Genomic DNA, 27,512 nt, shown 5'->3' with positions numbered 1-27,512 from the left:
AAGATCTCTGTGCCTTACTCCTCTCCCAATACTAAATTCCTTTAGTAAGGAATTTAGTATTGGGATGTTCTAGCTTTATACTGGCTACTGGGTTTTGATATATAGTTTTTAATAATCAGATATACTTTTTTGGGATGGCTTGTTGTTTTAAGCTGTTTATTACTGATGAATGATATAGAGAATCATATACTTTTTCAAATTCTAGAAACACATTTATTGCACATAATGTATTCAGTTGATTCACAACATACCAGCTCTTCTATTTCCATATGTAATTGGTAGACTTCACTTAAAATTGTGCCTAAACAGTTGAAATATTTTATTTCTTCCATAAGTTTCCCATTCAATATTTCAGCTGATGTTTTCAATGTTCTTGCCTATTTTCATCATCTTTTCCTTTTAGTGCTGATTTTCATATCAAATCTGTTAAAGCAGATATTCAGTTTAGTTAAGGAATCCTGAGGACTTTTACTGGACAGTATTTTAACATCACCTGAATTAAAGTAATAAATTGAGTTGATATTTCTAGTTTTGATATCAGGCCTAATGCCAAAACCTTGTTTCATAACATTATCCAAACAGTGGAGATAATGTGCTCTTGTCTCACACCTGATTTTACATCAAACCATCTTCCTGAACCTCCAATTATTGTGACTGTTGTTAGAATTCAATATTGTTAATATCATGTCCCATTTACAGTGTGTAACTGTAGAGATTTGAAGAGATTTTCTTTTGGCACATACCTTTACCACATCTAGATTCTTGTTATATTCACAAGATTTCACACTATTTGTCTTGAAGTAAACATTTTTTCCTGAAAACTGCTATTTTTCTTGAACTCTGCTTGTAATTTCCTTTGGCAATTTTTAAGCCTCTTCTCAAGTATATTTACATAAATCTTACTGAAACCAGTAAGGTAATTCCTCTAATTCTCATTAAATTGTATTCCTTTTTTTTTTTTTTTTTTTTTTTTTTTTTGTAGATGGTACTATGAGGACTCTACTCCAATCATATGGAATGCAATCCTCTGACCAGACTTTGTGAATTGTGCAGTGCAGCCACTGTAAAACTTATACCTTCATATTTGAACACTTCCAGTTAAATATCATCAACTCTAGATGCTTTCCCACATTTCAGATTTTTGATTGCTTTTTCTACCTCAGTTTTGGTATACAGGGTGTCCCATAAGTTCCTTGATATTTCAATAATTCATAAAAATTAGAAAAATTGGTATATTAGAGTGTGGTTTGCACGAAAGTGAATCGCAAAGAGGGAGATTTTTTTGGTAGGGAGAAAAAATTTACTTCAAATTTTCACTGACAGGGGGCACTGTACCACATGCATCATTTGCAAATACATGCAAATGAGAGTTCTATAAAACACAGGGTGTACTGCTGATGGCTTGTAATGAATGCATGAAATTCCCAGTCATTGGGGTGAACAGAATTGTTTTTGTGAAAAGAAAAATCTGTTGCTGTGATGCTTACTTTGGTGGTGTGATGATTACACACCATTAAGGATGTGCAATAATGACATTTTCGCTATGCCTGTGAATCTTGCAGCTTCCCATGCACTGCTTACACAGCTTGTTGATTGTGCCACTAGGGCATTCTTCATTTGCAATACCACAATACTGGTACAGGCTTTGGATAACACTGGTCTGCATGTTCGAGGGCAATCTGATAAAGTTACAGTTTTCTCAAAACGTCGTATTAAAGATTGTACAGTAGTATCTCGCTAATCCGAACCTCTTTAGTCCGAACCCTCCAGTAATCCGAACTGTGGTTTGAAAGAAAAAAAAAAGTTTTATTACGTATTATTATTTTGTGTACTATTATTTTTATTTAATAATTATTATTTTAACCATTATTATTTATTTTATTATTATTACAGTACAGTATTTTTTTTTTCATACTGTCAATTGTACGGTTACACTGTTGGCCTATTTTGATTTATTGTGCGTTCACGTTTGCTTTTTTATACTGTACAGAACATACTATATTGTCGGCATGAATTACCACTGTCGAGAGTCATGGATAAAACTGTGGCCTTCTAGAATTTACCACGATAACTCCGGTGATACACAAAAAGCGGAAATTAAAAAAATGCGTAACTTGGTTAAAAATATAAATCCAAATGTCCGTGCGGTTAGCCTAGTGGTTATGCGCTTCGCAACCATATGTCTGGGGAAGGAGTGTCCTAGGTTCGATTCCCGTCGGTGACGTGAGGAGCTGAAGGATCTTCCTCAGCCATAGCCAAGTTAGCCAGTCTTGGGCGTGGACAGCAGGGTTTTTTCCCCAGTTTATTCTGGGGTTTTTCATCTCGCAATGCAGGCAAACTGGCCTTGAGAACTCAACACTACAGGCCATAGGATACACCGGGGCATAAGGCTGACCACCTTATCCTGTAAACGGAGTGAGGTCCGATGATCAATGGACCCTCGACACCGCAAGGTAAAAGAGGGTATAAGGAAGATGAGATGAGATGTTGAAATTTCACAAACAGATGTTAAGGAATGGATTACAGGTAGAACCTAAAGTGAATTCGAAATCAAATCAGATGCTAAAATTATAAATATGATGCTACAGAATGAATTAGAAGACTATGATGACAATAAAGAACTCGAAGAAAAAAAAAAAAAGTAAAACATGGAGAGGCAGTTGACAGTTTTAATGTGTGTATAGAATATGCTAAGCTGAATGATACGCCATTCCACAAAAATTGTATTGCTAATACAGCTCAGAGGAGAAGCATTAGAAAAAAGTTTAGCTTCCAAGAAGCAAAAGAAAACCAGTGACTTTTTTACAAAGAAATCAAAAACTTTTTTTTTTGGTGTTATTTTGTGATTTTTTTTTTTTTTTTTGTGTTGTGTACAAGAAAGTGATATTTTGTATGCAAATTAAGTTATGTACTGAACTATGCAATTTTATTAAATCAGAACTAACAATATCTTATCCACCAAAGTAAGCATCATAGCAACAAATTTTTCTTTTCACAAAAACAATTCCGTTCACCCCCAATGACTGGGAATTCGCATGATTCATTACGAGCTGTCAGTAGTACACTGTGTTTTATAGAACTCTCATTTGCACATATTTGCAAATGATGCATGTGGTACAGTGCCCTCTATAGGTGAAAATATGAAGTAAATTTTTTTCTCCCCACCAAAAAAAATTCCCCTCCTCGCGATTCACTTTCGTGCAAACCACACTCTAATATACCAATTTTTCTAATTTTTATGAATTATTGAAATATCTAGGAACGTATGGGACATCCTGAATGTATTCCTGTGGACATTTTCTATTACTTCTTTCTTTTAGTAATCTAAAATAATTACTTCAGACATCTAGAATATCTATCTTCAGTTCTCATGTCACTTTATCACCTCTTAATTCATTTTAAAGTATCCTTTCCTTTATATCTAAAGGTTTTTTTAATAGCTTCCAGAACATTTTCCCAACCTTCCCAATATTTATCTTTTTTTTTTTTTTTACTAGTCTTCCAGTGGCTTTTGTTTAGCTACTTTTTACACATAGCTCTCATACTTTTTTGCTCTTGTTCTCTCAGAGCATGTGCTGATGTGATTGCTAGTAATTTGATGACTACTTCTTTCAAGCCAAGCTAAACCAAGGAGTTCAGAAAAGTAACAATTTTTAAAAAAATTTCAAAAGTAACATACAGATAAGCAAGACAAAAAAAAAGTTTAAGGCTGAAGTATTACAAGAAAAAAGTATTGAACACTATTTAACAAAGAATGAAAGAGCATTTTAACAAAAAAAAAAAAAAATTTAATGAAAATGCACAATCTAATCAAAGATAACATAATATTAATATCAAACAAGCAGAATATAAAGCCGAGAGAGAGAGAGAGAGAGAGAGAGAGAGAAATAGAAAATAAAGCGGATCTATGAACATTTTCCCCCATAACCGATAATGCTAATTTTATTTTATTTATTTATTTTTTCATATCTCCAAGATAAATGTAACAAAGAAAAGTATGACAAATATAAAAGTTTAGAAATAAAACTAGTAATAAAATTTGCAAAATAAAATGATAATTCTGGAGTAAAAACAGCTAAAGACACAGTATTATGGTACACAGAAGCAAACAGACAGATTTATATTTAATTGAACCAAAAATGATGGAAAGAACATTTTACTAAACTGTACGGGGATCATGAAAACATAACTTAAAAGATGATAAAGATTTAGAAATAATGTCTATAAAGAATAGAAAACATTTTAAGAAAAATCTGCCAGAATAAACAAAACAGAAAAAGATGCTAAAATAAGGAAGAAAAGAAGTAGCATTTTGCTATTAAAAAAATACTAACTATTAAAAATACTAACTATTAAAAAAAAAACATTATTGGTACTGTCATATTTTTTCTCCATTCATCTCATATTTTTGTCTTAAAAAACAAATTTTTAAAAAGAGATGTGCCAAGAAATTCTATTCTTATTTAATCCTTTATTGAAGTGTAAGCAAACAAAAGTTTGCACATGAATCATTTCGTAACCAAGTTCACAGCTTGTATATAGAGGCTAATGACTTCACATTAATTGCCTTAGTATCCCATAATGCAAAGCATACCACTATCCTGAGCAGTTCTAACCTTTATTGAGGTCTCATCAGCAGGAGCCAGACCAAGAACAGATACCAATGCTGAAGTAGCTCATCCGTGGCTCCCACTGATAAGACCTCAATAAAGGTCAAAACCAGTCTAGGTAGTGGCCCTTCCCATAATACATAGCATTATATGCACCCAAAAAGGACATGCTTTGCATTATGGGATAGTAAAAATTACCGTGAAGTCATTAGCCTCCATATATAAGTAGCCTAGTCGTGAAGATACTTCATACACAAACTTTGTTTGCTTATACTTAGATAAGGGATTACACAAGAATATAATTTCTGTAATTCAATTAAGGAAACAAAAAAGGGATTTTTTTTCCAAAATTTTCCTAATTTATGCTCCAGATCACATGAAGAATCGATACTTTCTACCAGCAACTACAGAACCTTATTGACAAAACAAACAAAAAAGATATCCTAATAGTAATGGGAGACTTCAATGCCAAGGTAGGGAAATTTACACCAGACACGAAAGATGTGATGGGCAAATTTGGAGTGGAGAAGAGAAACAAAAGAGGTGAAAGACTGCTCGAATTCTGTAAATATAACAATGTATTCATCTCAAACACCATGTTTTTCCTTATACCATCATGCAAATACACATGGACATCTCCAGATGGCATGATTAAAAATTGTATTGATTACATTATGATTAAAATTAAATGAAAATACTCAAGTCAAAATGTAAGAATACTAAAGAAAGCAAATTTTGACTCTGATAATGAATTACTAGCTGCAACAATTAAGTTGAAGTTTAAAAATAGCAAATCAAAGACCCTAAGCAGCATTATTAACATAAAACTGAAAGATATAACTATACAAAACAACTACAGAAACAGATTAAAGAAAATTGCCTCTGACAATGTAGAAAATACATATACATGAAAAATGGGCAGAACAGTTATGGTAAATGTTGCAAGAAAAACACTTGGTACAAACAATTAGAGCAAATAACGAGTGGATAACCACAGAATTTTTGGAAACTTTAGAAGAAACATACTCTAAACAGAAAAAATACAGAGGAAGATAAGCAACATTATAAAAGACAAAAACAAAAATCGATAAAAGGTACATATCTGGTAAAAATGCATAGTTAAAAGAAAATGCAAAAATGTGTGAAGAAGCCAATAAAAAGTATGATAGCAAGACTGTATATAAAATTATAAAAGAATTAACAAAATTATCCCAAAACAGACCACTAAAAATGAAGATAAAAACAATATTGAAACTGGAACAATTCAAGGGATTAAAAAAATTTGGAAAGAATATTACCATATACTTTTCCAGAAGGAAGAAGACAGGAAAAACACAAAGAAGAGACAGAAAGAGAAAAAGCAATATTCATAATAAAATATGAAATTTTGAAAGCAATAAACCAAATGAACTTATCTAAGTCACCTGGTTATGATGAACTTCCTACTGAATTGTGGCAATATAATGCCATAGTAGTCATCAATTTCCTGCTTGAACCTTTTAACCAAATACTATATACTGGTGAAATACCAGACGACTGGAAGACAGGCATCATAATACTAATTTTCAAAAAAGAGAGATAAATGAAGGTTACAGACCCATAACATTAAGTCATAGCTATAACATCTTCACATGCATTATTCAAAACAGAATCCAAACAGGAGAAGATCAAACAGGCATCAGACCTGGAAGATCTATAATATACCACATTTTTACAGTTAATAGCCTGGCTGAAAAGTACTGAGCAAACCTACCTACACATACTGCAGTTTTATTGACTTCAAACAAGCATCTGATTCGACTGACAGGAACAAAATGATAAACATCTTAAAATGTATGACGTTAGATTCAGAACTACAAACCTCTATTATGAATTATTATAAAGATACTAAAACAACTGTCACATTTAATAAAATAAAAATTTTAAATCAAGAATGCAAAACTTTGGGAACGAAAATCAATCTAAGCAAATCTAAAACAGTGAAAATAGGTTGAGATAAGGAAAAATTTTAATAAATTTAGAAAATCACAAACTTGTAAAGCAATTTACATATCTTGGCAGTCTCATTACTCACAATCTCAATAACAGAGAAACAGTAAAATACGGACTTAAAAAAGGATGGTCTAATATGAATAAATTAAACAAAATATGGAAAAATAAGCATTTCAAAAAGCCTCAAACTAAAAACCATGAAATCATCATTATACCTATAGCAACATATGGAGCTGAGACTTGGACACTCAATCAGACTGAAATAGAGAAAATCAGAGCATTCGAAATGAAACACTTAAGAAAAATAAATAAGACTCACTGGTCAGAACACAAAATTAATAAGCAAGTCAAACATGAATTAAACTATAAAGAATATGTAATAGCTATAATACTTAAACAGCAATTAAGATGGTTTGAACATCTCTAGAGAATGTCCTTTCAAAGATTAGCAAATATAGTCTTGAATGGAATCATTGGAGGAAGACGATCAAGAAGCAGACAAAAAAGAACTTGGCTGCAGTCTTTGAAGGAAAAGTCACAATTAACAAGTTTCAGAAAGATGACAGAAATGGCCAAGATAGAATTAGATGGCAAAGATTTGTTCATAGGGGACTCAACCCATCATCTGACAGATGAGGAAGAGATAATTTCTTGGCATCTTTAATTTAGTTTATAACCAAGTGAAAAAACTTTCAACAAAAGATGTGCCATTTTTTATAAAAGGAGATAAAACAGATCCAAACAATTATATGTGAATTAATCTATTATCAACCATCTTAAAATGTGTATAAAACTTACTCAAGAAATTATAAAGAAATTTCCAATATTAAATGATAAACAACAAAGTTGTAGATGCCAAAAATCATGCAGAGATGCAATATTTTCAGTAAAACAACAAATATAAAAATGAATGGAACACTCCAATTTTTGTGTAAGCATTTGGTAGTATAAAATTACAAACTTACTTTAAATAATATAGTGAAAAAAATGAATAAAAACAGACAGTGAAGCTTATAAAAGATATTTATATAGATAATAAATGAGTAATAAGGTACTGCAATAATGAAACAAAAGAATTTGAAATGCATAATTTGTATAAACAGAAAAAGTTAAATTAAATAAAATGGACAATATAGTAAATCTGATCTACTACACCAGCATTTCCCAAACTTTTCCTACGACGGAACACTTCACAAATTCTGAAATTTTCACGGAACACCTTGGTTATTTTGTAATGTATTAATTAATAATTAATTTTAATTTAGCTGATTTTTAGTAATTATTAATTGATCATTAATTATTAATTTATAATTGATCATTAATTATTAATTAATAATTGATTGTTAATTAATAATTAATAATTGCTCATTAATTATTAATTAATTAAACAAATTTGTGCTGGTTTTCATTGACATATCCCATTCTGATCACCAAAAATTTATAATATTATAAGTGGCACTACAGTTTCGAAACTTTCACCCTACAATACGAACTTGCGAAGAAAGTATTCAGTATTACTAGATTTGAGAACCGGACACAGACTACCTTGATCTTCAATTTTAGTGGAAAAATTTTCTTTATACTTCCTTGCTGATTGATCACTAACATTTGCAGCACAGATGTTATTTCTTTCAGTTTTAAGAACAGAGGATATGCCACCCATTGTTATAATCAGCTTGCCGACAATTTTTATGATCGGTCATAAACAACAGTATTCCCTTTCCCAAATGTTGAAAGGCTTCGATGTGTGAAAATTAATGATAATTCATGAATACTTCCACGTTTAAAAATGCACAGCTTGGTCACTAACATCTGCTACACAGATATTATTAGGTGTTCTGGGTCTGAGCTTTTTGACATATTCACAATTATTATTCTCCTCAGAATATTTCCACCATAAAATATTTATTCATGAAAAATGCTTAGAAAACTAAATTGACAAATTCCAGGAGAACTTCTCGCGGAACACTTATTCACCTCTCGCGGAACACTTATTCACCTCCCGCAGAACACAGTTTGGGAAACCCTGTGCTACACAATAGATGATGTGATAATGGTAGCAGACACAGAAGCTAATTTACAAAGGGCATGTGAATATTTTATTTCCAACAGATTTGCCAAATATAATATGAAAATATCAATAGGAAAAAATCCAAAAACTTGTGAACCTATTAGGTGTAAGTTGGAAATAAACAGAACAATAATAGAACAAGTAATGAATTTTGAATACTTAAGGATTCAGATTAACAAAGAAGGAATAATAGAAACTGATATTCAAGAGCAGTCACTTAAGACATGTAGGCTTTCTGGATGTTTAAACAGAAATATGCAAGCATAGGAATTTAATTATAACTACACACACACACACACACAAAGAGGAGTCTCATATAATAAGACCAGTTCTAACTAATACATGTGAAACTATAAGTAAAACAGCTGAAATCAAGGAGCTAAAGGATGACAACTCCTACTACAGAAATGAAAACACTTAAGAAAATTGTTAAAAAAACAAAATATGATAAGATCAGAAATGAGATATATATAAAAATTGCTTTATAATCATTTCATGTGAAAACAAAATGCATGACAAAAGCATGTTAACAGAATGCAAAAAGGTAGAATAACAGGTGAAGACTGTGGCAGGTCGGTCTGTGGAATGTTTCCTATGAAAATAGATTGAAGATCTCTCGGTTCCAAAAAACAACAGACAGGCATAAGAGAGGAGATAAGATAAAAGCACAATGCTATTAAAGGGGTTTTATAGGATTGAGACTGATGACTTTTTTCGGTATAGTGAAAAAAGGGTCACTCCTGGAAATTGTGTAAGAATGTGGTTAACAAGGGTATTAAGACTAGATTTTTTTTTTTTTTTTTTTGCTTGGAGGGTGGTGAATGGGTGGAAATGCACTGCCAGAGGTGGTTGTGAGTGCTTCACCTGTGAATGACTCAAAGGAGAAGTAGGCTAGCTATTGTGTCAATATAGGGTCACCTGTGATAGTCTTCTGGATCCATGGTGACACCTTGTAATAATAATACTTCTATATAACATAAATATAACTGGATGAATTAAAGAAAAAATTAACTACTGAAAATTTTGCATCTACTAAATTTGTATTGTAAATGCAACTGAACATTACAGTATTATCATGAAACTTATATAAGATGTTTTTTTTTTTTTTAAATTAACATTTTGAGATTTCTCACACTGAGCTTTAAAGACCAGTGTGACAATATATTTTTCACTTTGATTATTACTACTGGCCTTTCACAAGAACATCTATGATGGATCACTAAAAAACACACGTACTAACCACAGTAATGATTATACAGTAGTTCAAACAATACTAGGAATAACATACAGTTAGGGCGCATGATTACAATGGAATCTCGATATGCATGCAGTAACATGTTATAGAAGTAAATTAAATATAACTGGAAAAAAAAAAATAATAATATATATATATATATATATATATAAAGATTATTTTACACGATTTTGTATGACAATTTCCCATACTTTAGGAATAGTAAGAACATTGTTGCGGCTTAAATTTGGTCTGTGTAGTAGGGCTTCAGCACTTTCTTTATATAAACGTTCATATTTATATAAAGATCTGTGTGTAACTCATTACTATGGTTAGTACGTGTGTTTTTTAGTGATGAATTCACCACAGGTTTCGTTATTTTAAAAAAAAATCTATGATGGATGGATGGATGGCAAAAGCACAAACTTCCCAAACTAACCAACCTCAGGCTTTATACCTTTAGAGTACAGCTGACTCTCATTATAACATGTGCTACTGAAAGGTCCCAACCATGATCCATAAGTATAAAGCTATAACTGAAAAGAGATTTACTATAGGCAAACTGTTCACAATAAAACTACAAGGTGATCCTGAAGTCATGCAACCAAAAGTTTAAATTTGTACCAATTGTTTCCAAATCATTATATTCATTCCTTACACCACTTGATGTCACCATCATATTATTACAAACTATCGAAGATGGCGAGTTCACAGTGATGTGTACAGGTTGTTCTCAGTAGTTTTGGTTGTTGTGGAAGTGAAATGCCTTTTTCCCAGCCACAATGAGTTTTCATTTTGGAAAGTTATTTCACTAATAGTTCTTACACGTGTTGCCGGGGAATTTCACTAGAAATATCCGAGTACAACAGTCCCTCAGAAGTTGACGATAACGAGATTAGTGCAGCATTTTTGGGAAACTGGATTTGGTGCAGATAAGAATCACTCCAGAAGATCCTCCATTTTGACTGTTGATAAAATGGAGGAGGTGAAGAGAGCACTGCAACAATACCCAACAAAAAAGCCTCAGGAAGCTTGCTATGCAATCATCAATGTCATACGGTAGTGCTGAAAAGAAAGCTGCAAGATCATTACACCTTCATTCATATTATGTGCATTCAGTCCATGAACTGAAGGACCCAAATAAAGGCAAACAAATAATTTTCTGCAGATCAGATGGTTACATTCATTCGTTGAAGAACCTGGTGTAGAGATGTTTAATATACAGTTTTTTTTTTTTTTTCATTGATGAGGCGTAGTTTCAACATTAGTGGGTATGTGAATAGTCAAAACAAAATGATTTGATCATGTGATCAAATCCACATGCTTTTCGTGGAAAAGTTTTGCATTCTGGTATAGTGGAACCCATTTTCTTTGAAACGACCAAGATATCATCACACAGTTCATGGCACTCCTTGATATCAGTGAATGGCATTATTCATTCTGGCAAAACAGTGCCACGCTCCACAATTCGATTACCATACATTTTTTGCAAGAATTTTTCAGTGACTGTCTCATCTCAAAAGAACTGTGGCTTCCAATATCACCAGATTTATCACCACCAGATATTTTTCCTTTGGGGTATCTCAAAGGTGTTGTTTATCGGAATAATCTTCACACACTGGATGAACTAAAAATTAACATTTCAACAGTGACTGAAAACATCAGTGTGCACGTGCTTCACAAAATGACATCAAACCTGATAAAAAGAGTGACAGTTTGCATTCATGAAGGAGGTGGCCACTTTCAGCATGTTATAATAAGCTTCCTATTCTTCTTTTGTTATAAAGGTCCATTATATCTTGTATTTGCTTCATTTTTCATATACTTTTTTCTCATACTTGTAATTAACCTTGAAACAGATATGTGTTATTTCTGGGTTGCATGACTTTACAATCACCCTGGATTTCTATGGTCCCCTTTAAATATGCTACAGTGAGAGTAAACTATACATATAATATCTTTGAGATCAGTTTTCTGTTTGTGAGGAGAGAAATCAGCTCCATAGCCCAAAAAAGGCACTCAGTGCTTGAAAAAAAAAAAAAAAAAAAAAAAAAAAAAAAAAAAAAAAAATCAAAGAGCAAGAAAACAACATAGAATAATAACCAATGTGACTAAACTGATTTGTGCAACTAAATATTACACTTGACAAGAAAGTACATTCCTGTTTTCATCATTGTTTTGCCAAGGTCTATACAAAAATTTAAAAAAAAAAAAGTTTCCTTGTAAAGTATCTTCATGTCTATGCTATTTGTATATAGAGAGTAACTGACTTCACACCAAGTTGCTCTTTTGTATCTCATAATGTACAGCACACTTCATTCACTGACAAGTATAATGCTATATAGTATGGTGAGAATGAGGCAGACAATTTTTTTCAAAATCCTATCACCATAATTTCAAAATCTATTGAAATTCAACTAAACCATCAGTTTTCTAACAATAGTATGATAATATGAAAGAGATCTCTAACCAGATTGCTCTAGTCTACCAGACTTCTTTGGTTCTACTAACAGACAGCACCTGTCAAACACTTTGCTCTTCTCAGCAGGTAGAATCTACCTCCCTCTATGGTTAGTTGATTGGTCAATTGTTTTTGATTTATGGTTGAAGCAACTAAGGCTATGAAGCCCCCTCCATGGAAAGTACTTCTAGATTTAGTAGTTCCTCTAAACATGGATAATTCCAGAATACTCAACTTTGTTTCCACCAGGAACTGTAGCAAACCTTAACTACAGTCATCAGTGGCCAGCAGGGACCTAATATATTCTTAGCATAGGACAACTTGTTCAAAAGTTCCATAGGATACGAAAATTGTGAGTGATCCATCCAAAAAGGATGACTCTCTCACTGATCGCTCCAGGATACTGGCTCTCTTCACTTCAGTACATGAACAGGAAGAAGTCCACACCAATGGGCTTTTACTTGATGTGCTGGACCTCAGCTGTAACCAGTAGGAACATGCTCAAAACTTTTAGGATAAGCTACCTCACCAGTGAGAACTAGATCCTGTTGAATTGCTACTCACCTGAGAGTAAGAGTAACGTTTTCATGCACAAATAGCAAAACTGTGTATCACCATATTATTATAATAAACTGGATTATAGATAGCTGTCTCAATTTTTTTTCAGTGGATTGGAAATTATTTGACAAGAAATTATATTCTTGTTTTCATCTTATTTCATCCAAGCATAAACAAACGTTTGCAAGTGAAATACATTGAAGACTATATATATTGCTTAGAATATTGAGCAGCTGACTTCAACAGGCTGCTCTTTGTATTACATTATGTAGAGCACTCTCCCTTCTCATGCAAGTATAATGCAACAGATATAGGAAATATACATGAGATATTAGAGAGTCTCCATCATATTTATACACAAAAGCAGCAAAATGTTGTATTACATATTATTATTATTACATGACACCTCCAGGGAGTCCAAAGACTCATCAAGGGAGGGCACCTACTCCACAACTCTCCATCTCCACCACTCAATCCACCAATTACAACGAACTGCAACTATATTCATCATGTGCACCAACGAAATCTACCATTTGACCATCACCACCACCACTAGTATTTTCAGAGACAATCACAAACATCCATGTCCATGGCAGGATTCGAACCCGCAGCCTTTTGGCTGGAGAGCAAATAGCTAACATCTCGGCCAACCAGGCTGGCAATTATTATCACTGGCCAGCAATGTTATTACAACTCTGTTTTGCTTACATTTAAAACCTATTCTATATATGGAATATATAGAATAGGTTTTAACTATTATATAGAATAGCTTAAACTAACAAACTTCAATTAACTCTTCTCTTCATCAATAAAATCAACAATTTATAGCTCATTAAACAATTTTCCTAACTACCACAATATAATCTTCTTTGCAGTTAGTGACTCTTATCTGAATATTCGCTTGACATTAATAAATTGACTTGTCCAGATTTTTAATAAATGTCCAAGCAAAGGTATTCACAAAAGATTCACTAAGTGCACAGACTTAGTTATACAAGGGTATCAAAACTTTCTTTTAATTTAACTTACAATTTGCTGAGCTTTACTTATTTTTTTACTTTATGCACAGAAAGGCTTTTAGGGCTTCATGATATAAACAACACCAAAAGAGAAAAAATTAATTTTTCTTTCATTTCAGTGGTTTTCTATCCAGCATCTTCAGAGCACAATTATAACTGTGCTCTGAAGTCCATGAAGAACATGTCCATAGCAGAAAGAAATTTTATAGACTCCAGGACATGTTAGATAATGAAGTTGATCTTCAGGGGAATGGATGAAGGTAGTTAGCCAAATGAAAGGTTTGAAAGTGGCATGGAGATCATCTTGGAAGAGAACTGTTTAATGTACCCTTAATATAAAGAATGGGAATAGATTTACTGTGATCCTATGTGCTGGTTGCAAGAGGGACAGGGGATGCATGCAGTATTTTATCTATTTTGTGGGGTTGTAGATATTAGCTAAAATGTGTTGCGAAGGTATGTGGAGCTTAGTAAGGGCTGTGTCATATGAGCAGATAGCCTAGGCTCTTTAAGTGTTTCGAGGATGCTATACTATTGGGAAAGGCAGTGGTGTGATTGCTCATGTAAATACCTTCCTGTATGAATAGGTTTTTTTCTGTAAATGGGAAAGGATAATGAGCCATTAGGAAATCAGGTCACAAGAACTAGTGTATCTAGAAAGGGGAGACACTGTTCCTTTCTTGTGCTATGGTGAAGTTTATTTTATTATGTTGGCTGTTAAGTGCACTAAAAATATATAAAATGTACCTGAACAATGAAGCCAAATAGCAAAAACATCATCGATATAGCACAGCCAAATTATCGGTTTAAGTGTGGCTGTGTTAACTTGGTTAAAAATGTTTCATTTTCTACATATTATCATACTGCCTATTATATTAATTTTGTGAGTGGATTCTTTTCAACTTTTGATGTTTTATAACAAATGGATGTTCATACTCTGGATTTAACATCAGTAAAATTTTTAAATATAATAATAAATTGAAATAATACAACACCACCTTCAAGAAACTTACTTTCCACATCAACTTCAGATTCATCTTCAGCAGATTCTGCAGATTCGGCTGTGTCTTTTGTATTTGTATCTTCTGAAGTGTAAATGCCTGGATTTGAAATTTTTGCAAATGATTCATTAATAGATTCCTCCTCATTTGCATCTAAGACAACAAGAGGTGGGAAGAAGGCAGACTGTGGCTCTACAGAATCACATGGTTCTCTTTTTATTGCTTTTACAGTTGCTCCTATAGCATCTTCAACTTTTGCAAAGCATGATCTTTTTCTACAAGCAATTAGATGATCAGCTGAAAATACATGATAAAAATTATTGATATATTTTTCTTCTTTAAGTTTTGTAATTAATTTAATCATAAAAAATTGTCTTGTAGCTATATGGAGGAGTCATGTAATAACAATAAGACAAAAACACAAAATAATTTGTGTGTGTGTGTGTGTGTGTGCGCGCGTGCGTGCGTGCGTACACGTGCGTTCGCAAGCTCTGTCATTTTTTCTTGAAAAATGTTTGTGTATTTTAGTCTACAGTTCGCATCTAAGAGCTGGTCAACTTTTATTCCCTTTACAACTTCCTTACATATTCTTCTTTTCAATATGAAATATCCTGCTCAAGACTAAATGGTGATTACTTCCAATTTCAAATCCTCTGTACACTCTAGTGTCCTGCACCAAGAGAAAACATCACTATCAACAATAATATAGTCAATGAGACTTTTCTTATTCCTTGCCTCTTCTCTCCATGTGAATTTGTGTACATTTTTATGTTGGAACATTGTGTCAGTAATAACCAGTCCATATCCTGAGCAGAAATCCAACAGGTATTTGCGATTATTATTAGCTTTTAGCTTTGCTCTTTTCTACAAATTTTCCCCAAATATTTTTGTATGTCTGACAATCATTTCCTACTCTGTTATTTAAATCCCCAACAAGGACCAACTTTTCATTTTTCATTGTGTCAGTTGCTTTCTCTAAAGCCTGAAAAAATTCCTCCACTTCTACCTTAGTAGATCCTTCTGTGGGACCATAGGCACAAATAAGTCTCATTGTCCAGTTCCCCATTCTGATATTTGCCTCACTCTACTTGAAATTGCCTGCCATTTAAGATTAGCTTTAATTTAGATTCCCAACAAAGACCAACTTTTCTCTATAATTCCCATGCATAAGGGAGATTCTATGACTGCAGTAGCAAATTATAGCCCAATCATTATATTGTATGTGGTGGTAAAAGTTAGTCAAAAAGAGAATTCAACAATGGATAGATAAGAATATGATACTCTATTGAGAGGGCAACATTGCTTTATGAAGGGTTGGTCATGCCTTAGTAATTTACTAACTTTTTATAATAGAGTGACAGCTGAGTTAGATAGAGGAAATGGCTACATGATGATTCTGCTGGATTTTGCAAAGACATTTGATCAGATACCACATGGAACTGTTATGCAAATTAGAATAAATAGGGATGGATATGACATTAGTTATGTGATAAGAGGATGGCTGCTCAACAAATATCAAAAAGTGGTATACACAGAAGCAGAATCAGGTCAACCTGCTCAACCCAGTTCTAAATCCTGATCCTCACTATCTTCTTTTAACACTCTGACCACAACTCGAGACAAGCAGATTGAACTATAAATAAAAGCCTTAGCAGAAAAATTCTGCCCTCTTTCCACTCCTTTGGAACTTAGGCCAATCTAAGACTAATGTTAAAGAGGTAAGTTGAAGCTATTGTTAACTCCCTGGAACATTTCCTCAAGACACATTTTGATATACCATCAAGTCTATATCCTTATTGACATCAAGTTTACTCAATTCTTCATAAGCATTCTGATCACTCACTCACCATCAGTGGCTCTCTTCCTGCTATTCTCAAGTTCTGCATTATGTTATATTCACAAGGATAGAATACCTAAATAAACTGCTCATTTAACATCTCTACTAGATCCTCTTTAGTGATTATTCTATCATTATCACTGACCAACATCATCCTTCCATAATCGTTCTTCTTCTTGTGGCCACATAGCAAATTTCTTTTGGCCTCATTTGCTATGCTGCTCATAATGCACTTTTGCTACCCTTACCAAGCATGTGACCTTCCTTGCTTGCTCTTTGTACTCCTCATGTAACTGATTACCTCTACTCATCTTGTGCTGCCTCCACGATGTCTTTTTTTCTTCCAGACTGCATACTTTACCTCTTCGGTCATCCATTTTAGACCTACTTTATTTAATTTCTTGATCTTTGGAATACATTCAAGATTGCCTCTATCAGTTAGTTCGAGTAGGGACCAAGTAGCATTAATTTACTTCCTATCCAATTCCTCATTCAATGATATTGCTGCAAACTGCCTACTGAGTTTGTCATAATCACATTCCTTATGGTTCCACATAACCTTTTCTCACAGAAGTCCTAATATGGCTGACCATCACCCATGTGATCACACTTCATGGTCACCTTAACCAATTGGAAGATAATTTGACAATTCATTTACAATAATATCCTCTGATGAGATAATTAAATTCAAGACCCTGATCTTCATGTACTCTCTGTTATATGCTTTTAAAGATATTTGTCCCTTAAAAATTCAAGAAATTCATTCTCTTTGATCTGAGATGCTGTCTATTCATTCCAGTACATATTATTATAATTGAAATCACCCAAATGATGATAAAGAGAAATGACCAGGTGGGAGGAGTATGGAGGAGTCATATCTGAGAAGTGGAATTAGTGAAATTAACTCCTGCAATGCTAAATTTCATTCCCCTTGACATCTGCCCAGAAGCCATCCTCTTATCCACATAACCAATGTCATATCCATCCCTATTCCATTTTATTAGCCAGACCAATTTGCCTATACATTTCCTTCTCACATTACCAGGTCAAAAGCAACATTCTACTAAATATTTCATCATCTCCACCTTCATCTCACACTATACTGCTTCAAAACCAATGCCACTATTTGCTCCTTGCATCTCCACCTTGAAATGGGCATAACTCCTCTGCTCTCCTCTGTTGATGGTAGTAGAGGAGTTATGTCTCTCTGCTACCATCAAGAGCACTCCTCCTCCTCTATTTTTGTTTTGTCTATCTGCATGAAAAGCATCATATCTTTCCATCTGTATTCCTGTGAAAATGTTGTCCTCCAACTGTCTCACTTATTCTGGCAATTTTTAGGCAAATCAACTCCTGCAATGCTAAATTTCATTCCTCTTATTTTGAATACTTCTGGCATTCATAAACATCCACATCAACTCATTTCTAATTCCACTTTTCAGATATGATTCCTCCATAGTCCTCCTGCCTGGCCATTTTTCTTTATCATTATTAATACCTCTAATATTACACCACTAATCTGCTATGATAGGTCTTGCTTGGGACTGGGATGTGCATGCATGCATGAACACACACACACACACACACACACACACACACAACAATCCTTGAATTATCTCAGCAGGAAATCAATCTGCTAGTCATATAACTAAAAAAAGTCAGCTAATTGCAGGTGTTATTGCATAATGCTGTACCAGAAGTTGGTTGACTCACTAACCCATTTAAGAATTAATAAACTAAAAATTTGGTTACCTGAAGGTCAGACAATTGAGAGATCACTGTATATAATAAAACCTAGTAATGAAGAATGTATTCTAGATTCCCATTCCATTCATGGGTTGTCTCCTATCTAGGAGGATGACTGCCATGATGTGACTCATGGTTGATTACGGGCATAATAACAACATGAGGTGAGGACCCTATCTCTTCCACATACTGTCATAAGTATTCATGGCTGTAAATCTGCATGTGTTCATGGGGGATGAAAAACACTACTTCCATATGAGACCAGCTAACTCACCTTTAGCTGAAAGAGACCAGATAAAGGTTCCTCACATCATGAACAGGAATTGAATCCATGTCTTTCTAACCAAAAAGCTTTGTCTATACCGACTAAGCAATGGAGGCTCGTATTCTAGATTATCCCTGATCAAAGGAAGACTACCAGACCTCAGCTCCTAACATCAGTGTAAGGTTCAGTAAGTAATTATATGACCATGCTGTCATATTCAGGATTCATATTTTTTTTTATAGCATAATACGGAAAATGCTTATGCATGGTAGGATAGAGGTAATTCATTTATATTCTTTGTTGACTGCAGTGACTTCGCTGTGTGCTTAGTATCCAGTGATTATGTACAGGCATATCCCAGCCATATGAAAGGTTAGATTCCAGACCGCCATTCTGTCATATAGTGAATCACTGCTTCCTCCAACTCGTAGATGGATGTAAGGGTTTAGTAGTGTTTTTAAACAGTCATAGGTGCATAAAGGACATAAATAAAGTGTTAATTTACGTCAGTTATGCAAACTAAGAAGTTATTCTGAAATAGCTTGGCTTAACATATTCAGTGCCACAGATGCTTTACAGCAGCAAATACTGGTTTGCTGCTGTCAAGTGCCACTTCTGCTTCTCAGCTTTCTAAGACTCGCATGTCTGGCCTGGGCAGTAAAATCATGTGGGTGTGTAGGTGCAGAAAGGTCATTCTGTCATTCTGAATGGCCTAGAGACATTTTGTTCTAAATGATGACAGGGAATGTGTTAAAAGAACAAAACAGCCAGTTTGTCTATCAATCTATGTCATCAAACGTTTTTCCCATTTTGACATTTAAATAATATAGTATTATTATTATTGTTATTATTATTATTAACATAGTTAATATAGTATTAACTATGTTGTAGCAGAACTTTCTTTGTTTTAAACAACTGTAACAACAGTAATGTGAGGTGAGTTTAGCCTGTGGCCTATCTTGGTGTTTGATACACAACATTTAATAATTTTCATCTTAGCATCTAATTGTAATAGGTTTCAGCATCTTATTTTCACTAGAAGCAATAGTACCCTTACTTCTGCCATTATTAACAACAATAAAATAAAATAATGGCTAAAAACAGTTAATAAGTCAGATCAAAACAGCAAGCAAACAACATAGTAATCACACAATTACAAAAACTGCACATTTGTTGTTCATCGCAGTGTGATATCACTAAAACTGTCATGTGAATGGATGCACTACCATATAAATAGGCACTGGTCATAACTGAAAAGCATCATAAGGTGGGATATTACTGTATTAACCTAAAAGTATAAACCCAAAAGATAACGATGCCGAGCACTGAAACAATGTCTCATTAAAAACATTTATATCAATTACATTTAATTTCTCCATGAAATATAATGCAGTGCACAATAATAGCAATTTTACCATCAGTGGTTTATATTATGGATACATAAACAGGGATAGGGATATACACACACACACACACACACAAACAAACAATACAGTTATATTGTGATGAAAAATTAAAAAATGCTCATTTTGATATTGCAAGCCAATTTTAATATGCTTTAAATATTTAAAGCACATAAAGACTGAACTAAGCAAGCAGTGCGTGGCATGTATTGGAAAACACAAAAGAGCAACAAAGAAGGAAGGGGAAAAAATTAATTTCAATGAATTCAATGGTAGAGGTAAAAAATTTTCATTCTATTCAGTGTGCTAAGATAATTCAGTCCAGCCCTGAACCTATACTAAATACTAATCAAATTTATTCTTACCCATCACATTTCCTCTAACAGTTGAAAATCCACAAGCACAGTGTATTTTCCTATTCAACACCACAGGCATCAAATTTGCTGGTGGCTGCCGTTTTCTGCTAAGATCCGAATGATGATATATCATATGATCTGCAAATGCTTTGCCACAATAAGTGGCATACCAACATAATCCACAGCTAACATGTTTCCTAGCAAAATGTCAAAAATGTTATTTAAGCTTACTTTTCATATTTGCTTATAATTACTCTGAAGTGATCTGAAATACATTATTTTGCAGTGTTTGAGAAAAATAATCCAATTGCAGAATTTTATATTTCATTCCTCCAAATCTATTTTGAAACATAATTATATTTAAAAAATCAATTCAGTTAAATATGATCATTATCAATTTATATTTTTATTTATACTAGCAGCAAGAGATTTATTTGGGATCAGCTTGCCAAAAGAGAAGGTTCATTTACTTTTGTTACATGAATGAAAGGATACTCACCTATGGCATATGTCCCTCCCTTCCTCTCTCTCTTTCTTTTCTTTCTCCCCCCCCCCCGCCAGCAAGGAAAGAACTCATTAAGAAAAGAGCAAGAGAAGAATTTACAAGAATGTGAAGTGGCAAAATATCAAGGTGTGTGTGTGTGTGTGTGTGTGTTCCACACCTTTTTCTATGTTTGAGGCTCATACAGAAAGAAAAGTCATGCTATCCATTCAGCCAACCAGATCCAAATGTAGATATGAAAACGTGTTTATGAATATAGTATACAGATATTTTCAAAACATAACAAATGAACAAAAGTTCTCTAATGAATTAGTCAATAATATTAAAAAAAAAAAAAAAACATATTCCTCAATTATATCTATATCTGTGAAGCCAACTCTGACATGCTATTAGAGGGAATGTTCAATTTTCCTGCCACATTACTGACTGTGTGTGCAATATGCACACTGTAATATACCAATATGCAGATTGAAACTGCTACAGTAATGTAGCAAAATGTATATTAAAGCATTGCTACATTAATAAAATTAATAAATTGATATTTTTATAACTAAAATAACATATACCTAATAGGAAAGTTTAATTAGTTATTATTAGAACAAAAACTAAAACTAACTAGTTTCACAACTCTTATAATTGATGGCTTCTTCAAAGAATTTTTAAATGGGAGCAGTAAAGAAAGAAGTTTGTTTTAAAACATAAATCCAACGTAAATTAAAGAAGACTACAGTAACGCATCATTCCAGATGTCTCATTGTAGAGTCTATAGGTAATTACTAGAGAAGTTAAATTCTGATGAATTAAGAGATCCGAGTAGTGATTTTCAGACATCCTTTAGGATTAAGCTTTAGTATCTGTTGAAGGAGGCACGTGAGCAAAAAACACCTGCCATAGATGCTTCAATCTGCTGATAAAAGTTTTCTTCTAAGTAGAGTACAGCAACTTTATCCCAGTCAACAGTGTGAGTGAAGTACAGTGAGCTAAGTCAAAACTTTCTTCTATTTTATGGTCTAAACCACTAACATGTTCCTTTTTTCTCAATTCAAAACTATAGCTTGCCTGACTCATGCAAAATGAACAAAATAGGCTAGACCACACAAATCTGGATATCAGTAGAATGAAACATTATCCTTTGGAGATATGAGGAAATTACAAATAGTTTGGATTGACTTGAATGGCACCCAAATGTTATAATCATTGAGCACGATAGCATTTTGATAGACAGATTACCAATATATGGGATAGAAATGAAATCTCTATAGTAGATATTCTGATTTTGGCAGGGCAAAGTGGATTATTTTAAAATGATTTCTTATATCATCTGTGTTTTTGGAATAGCTGTTAAGTACAAAAACTGGAGCAGTGATCGATGTTGTTCCTTAAATTTCTCTTCATTATTTAGAATGGAGATCACCCAGTACTTAAGGGTATGCATTATGCCTAGTTTTTGGGAGTGATGATTAAAGGAGGAAGCACTAGCATGAATGGGCTGGTGGAAAACTAGTGGTAGGCCCCATCCTGTTGGAAAATGAGACCCTCCACATTCTCAATCTGGGGGAAACAAAGTTCTGTAGCATAACCAGGTATGCCACACTCTTAATCATCTCCTCATAGAGGAAAAAAAAAAAAAAAAAAAAAGGCTCAACAATGCGATCATGCATGATGCTGCACCAGACATTGACTTCTGGACTATTACGGACAAACTCTACCAGTTCTTGCAGATTTTCTGACCTCCCCCCACACACACCTGACAATTATGGCAATTCACAACACCATACACATGAAATGTTGCCTCATCAGAAAATAAAATGCTCTGGAGGTGGTTGTCATAGCAATGAGGTCTAACATGGTTGTCACAAACTGAACTCTTTGATGCCTATCAGTAGGCATCAAAGAGGCATCAACTACTGGCATAGTCGTAAAACAAATTTATTTGTTTTACCACTATGCCAGTTAGACTATGTAGTGAGTGAGATTATAATATTTTAAACTAAAGACAAACTTAGCAAGCATTCCCTACTTATGTTAATCTTTATCTTTAATTAGTCATGGCTTGATTATTGATCGCTTAAACTTTATCTTGTGCAGGTTCAAAATTTTCAGGATAGTGCATTGACAGAATCAGTCCAATGTGTTGTTCACAAACCATTGAATTAATTTAATTTAATAAAAAAGGAATATTTACAGTTTAATCCATATTAACATATATATATATACACAATTGCATTACAATTCTTTGTTATTTTCAATTCTTCCTAATTCAAACTTAGTTCTAACTTCCTTCCTTTAAAGCTAAATCACAATCTAGTCTGGCCAGTCATATATATATATATATATATACACACACACACACACACACACACTAACTGACAATAAGGCAAACCTTGAGAAACTTAATTCACTATCAATTTACATTATCTTAAATTGTACCCATAAACAGACACACAATGTACATTCTTGTTCAATATTAACTTACAATTCTCATTCAGCACTGCCTCTTACATGAATTTTTGTTCACATGAAGGTACTCCCTTTGTCCTTCTTTCCTTCTGCTGGCTTGTTCTTGATTTGCTGCCAAATTTCTTCTTTGTCCGAGTCATCAGTTATAATATGTCATAGAACCCTTAACATGGCAGCAATGTGCAACTCTTTCTTAGCAAGATGTCGACGATCGGCATAATACTTCTTGTGGCAGAAAACCCAGGTAAAAGAAGAGTTATAAAACTAAGAGTTGTGATGCTCCTCTGTCGATTACTGACAATGAACCTAATGTGTTGGCAGATCAAGGTAGAAGATTCAGAAACCTAAGACTTACAACACTTCTCTTTCAGTTACTGACAATGGACCTCACATGGTGGGGGACCCAGGTAAGAGAAGAATGAGAAACCTAAGACAAAATTCCTTCTCAATGTTTCACCTTATAAAAGCCCAGACTTCTGTTGCACAAATACGCACATTTGTCGAAACTTCCATATGTGGTCATGTATTGAAATTTGACTATGATGACATCATACTTCGTGCATCTTTTGAAATTGCCATATATGGACACGAGTTAACAGCGTTACATAATTTTTAGGAAGGATAGAGTGAATAGTAGAGGAGGGAGCGTGCTGCTAATGATATTGGATGACTTTAATCCAGTTGGAGTTGAGACCTATGAATGTCATAATACTACTAACAATATTTCATGTGGCAGAGAGTTTGAAGCTATCTGGTGTGAGGTGGAATCTAACAAGACAAATTACATAGTGGGGTGTTGTTACAGACCTGGTGGATCGGTTGCTGGTGATGAAGAAACGCATCACCAAACAGAAAAAGTGAGTGCGAAAAGAGTAATCATAATGAGAGACTTTAATTATCCAAATATTGATTGGGTAGCAGCAAAATCTCATGACAAGAATGAAAATGCATTTATTGAGCTGTTGCGGGACAACTTCCTCAAGCAGCATGTGACACAAGGAATTCGAGGTCAAAGAGTGTTAGATTTGAAGAGTTAAAGTCATAACTCTTCTGCCTCCAGTTGGTGACAGTGATCATGCAGTACTCACTTGGGAAATGACTAAGTTTATGAATGTTCCATTCAGAAAAGGTTACATGCTGAACTACAAAGCAGGAAATTATGACCAACTGAGGAGTATATTGAGTTCAGTGGAATGGGATCGGTTGCTGGATGGAAAGAATATCGACAGTGCATGGGAAGCATTTAAACAATACTTAAATGATGCAATATCAGAATGTGTTCCGAGAGTTCGAAGAATAAATAGAGTAAGAGTCAAATGGATGTATAATCATATTAACACGTTCGCTGCCACGCTACTTCGGCATAGTCTGTTCCCATACACCAAGCAATTTCACTTCTTCAAGGTCAGTACAGTAATCTCGTTGCCGGTGGTAAGCATCATACGAGTATACTCTTAGTTGGCTTGTGCAGAGCATATACTATCTATGAGAATACACAGTTTTGATGCTAGCTCCACAAGCCAAGCATTTTCACTTCTTCAAGGAGAGTACAGTAATCTCGTTGCCGGTGGTAAGCGTCATACGAGTATACTCATAGTTGGCAGCGAACGTGTTAAGCAAGAGATTCATAAGAAAAGGATGATGTGAAAGGAATACCATTTGCATAAGGATAACGTCCGTTATGAACGTTTAAGCAAAGTCTGATTATGAAAAGAAATTGGCTCTGCATGCTAAAGACAACCCGCAAGAATTCTATCGATGTGCTGCAAGTAAAAGTGAATATGAAAGAATAACTCTTCTAAATCCATATGACATGAGGATTACAGATGCAGAAGAGGTTGTTCAGTTAATGAGCGCCCATTTCGTTAAACGCTATCAACCTGGTGTCAGCACAACATTGAGCTCACTGCTACCTCTTCACTAGATGAAGAAACGCAGGTGTGTGAGGCCGAGGTATTAGAGCTGTTGCACAAACTGAATAAGAATTCATCAATAGGGACTGATGGAATAATACCTGCACACGTGCTAAAAGAGTGTTCAGCTGAATTGGCCATTCCTTTGACCAGGAGATGTTTAATACGAGTCTCAGAACAGGAGAGATTCTGCAGGAATGGAAGGAATGTATGGTAATTACATTGCACAAGGGTGGTGCAAAGAACAATGTATCCTACTATCGACCAATTAGTATCTCAGGAGTGGTGGTGAAGATTTGGGAAATTTGGTTAGGGATTGCATTCAGAAATGGGTTGACAGTGAATATCTACTTTGCAATGAACAACATGGGTTTACTAAAGGAAGGTCATGTTTTAGCAACTTGCTCACATTCTATAACAATGTTACCACTGAACGAGACAAGGGAAATGGATACATCATGATACATTTGGATTTTGCTAAGGCTTTTGACAGAATACAGCATGGCAGACTGCTGCATAAATTGGAGAAAATGGATTTGGGTTATACAATATTAGCATAGATAAGAGGATAGCTGACTGACAGATATCCAAAAGTGGTATATGGGCAGGTGTGAGTCTGCAAGATTTAAGGTAACTAGTGGTGTACTACAAGGATCAGTGCTTGGTCCACCGTTATTCAATCTGTACATCAATGATATTGGGAAGGATTTGACAAGTCACATACAGTTATTTGCTGATGATGCAAAGATAGGTAGGGTAATCAGGAATGCTGCTGATATGCAGTCTTTGCAGAATAATTTGAATAGGCTGAAATTGTGGGAATGGGAAAATGGGTGTCAGTTCAGTGTGAGTAAATATAAAGTCATTCACTTCACCATGATTAGATATCCAATGTAGTATTATATGGGATTAGGCTAAGGATCTTGGAGTGTTGTTAATGGATAGGAAGTTGAAGTTTAGGGACCATGTGGCAAAGATTGCAAATACAACTCAAAAGATAATTACAATGCTGAAACGAACAGTCACATGTAAAGATAAGGATGTTATTTTGGCTCTTTACAAGGCCTTGATAAGACCTCACTTGGACGATTATGCGCAGGTCTGGTCTCCTGGTTTCTGATATATTGGAGAGAGTACAAAAGAGAGTGTTTAAAATGATATGAGGATTGTGGAATACTGATTATGAAGACATGAGAATTTGTATACTGCAGACACTAGCAAACAGGAGAAAGAAGAGTGATATGATTGAGACTTACAAACTTCTGAAAGGGTCATACAGGATTTCAATTAATGGAATTTTTCAATTTATGGAGAGTGGGGAAAGGACGAGAGGACATCCTTGGAAGCTGAAAATGAAGGCCGCCAAGAAGGGTGTGATGGCTAGATTTTTCTCTCAGAGGGTGGTGCGTGATTGGAATGGATTGCCATTGGATGTTGTGAGTGCAAGCAGTGAATGAATTCAAGAATAGGTATGATAGCTGGTGTAGTATGTGGCCTCCCTTGATGAGTCTCTGACTTCCTGGAGGTATCTCTTAATAATAATAATAATGTTATGCACCAAATTTCATAACAAAATCTCATGGTTAAGTTATTACAAATACAAAATTATTACAGACAAAATTTGACATTTCTTTAAGTACAATCCCCTTAGAAAAAAACATGTAAAAGCGAACATGATAAGTTACATAGTTACATATGAGAGATTTTACATAAGCATGAAGTTTCAATCTCTTGTGAACAATGTCATGCACTGTGCTTTTTAGGAATGTTTAATTAATAACTCACACTATGAACTGAACGTTTTGGGCTAAGCTGGAAAGACAGTCCATGTTTTCTACACTTGCTGAAGACCTAACTGTCGAGTGTCCTTTTAAAACATTTCCTGTTTCCAAGAACTGATACTGAAACGAAGACACTGGACAGTTGTCAGTGTCTTCGTTTCTGCAAACCATAACACGCCACTATGCTTTCTCTTGTGGTGACACCATTACTGCAGCATGGCATGTCTGTACAGCTATCTGGTGAACAACATTTGAACTACAACTTGAATATTGTCACTTCACGAATATGCTCAAAACACAATT

The 27,512-nt window shown here is 34.2% G+C and overlaps 1 protein-coding gene across 2 annotated transcripts in view; it reads right to left on the bottom strand.

Annotated features, from left to right (window-relative positions):
- Positions 1–27,512, bottom strand: part of row (zinc finger domain-containing protein relative of woc) — a 249,864-nt gene that overhangs the window by 2,995 nt on the left and 219,357 nt on the right. For both annotated transcript variants that reach the window (XM_090404758.1, XM_090404759.1), the window contains 2 exons: positions 20,563–20,750; positions 14,959–15,243 (listed from right to left, as the gene is read on the bottom strand). In XM_090404758.1, the coding sequence (XP_090260884.1) occupies positions 14,959–15,243; positions 20,563–20,750 (473 nt within the window). The remainder of the gene's footprint in view (positions 1–14,958; positions 15,244–20,562; positions 20,751–27,512) is intronic.

The sequence above is a fragment of the Typopeltis vanoorti genome, chromosome 15 (genome assembly GCF_054136105.1).
Source record: "Typopeltis vanoorti isolate ZY-2024b chromosome 15, IOZ_Tvanoo_1.0, whole genome shotgun sequence".
Taxonomy (NCBI): domain Eukaryota; kingdom Metazoa; phylum Arthropoda; class Arachnida; order Uropygi; family Thelyphonidae; genus Typopeltis; species Typopeltis vanoorti.
Note: the sequence above shows the minus strand (reverse complement) of the source record. Positions and strands in the feature narration are given on the sequence as shown.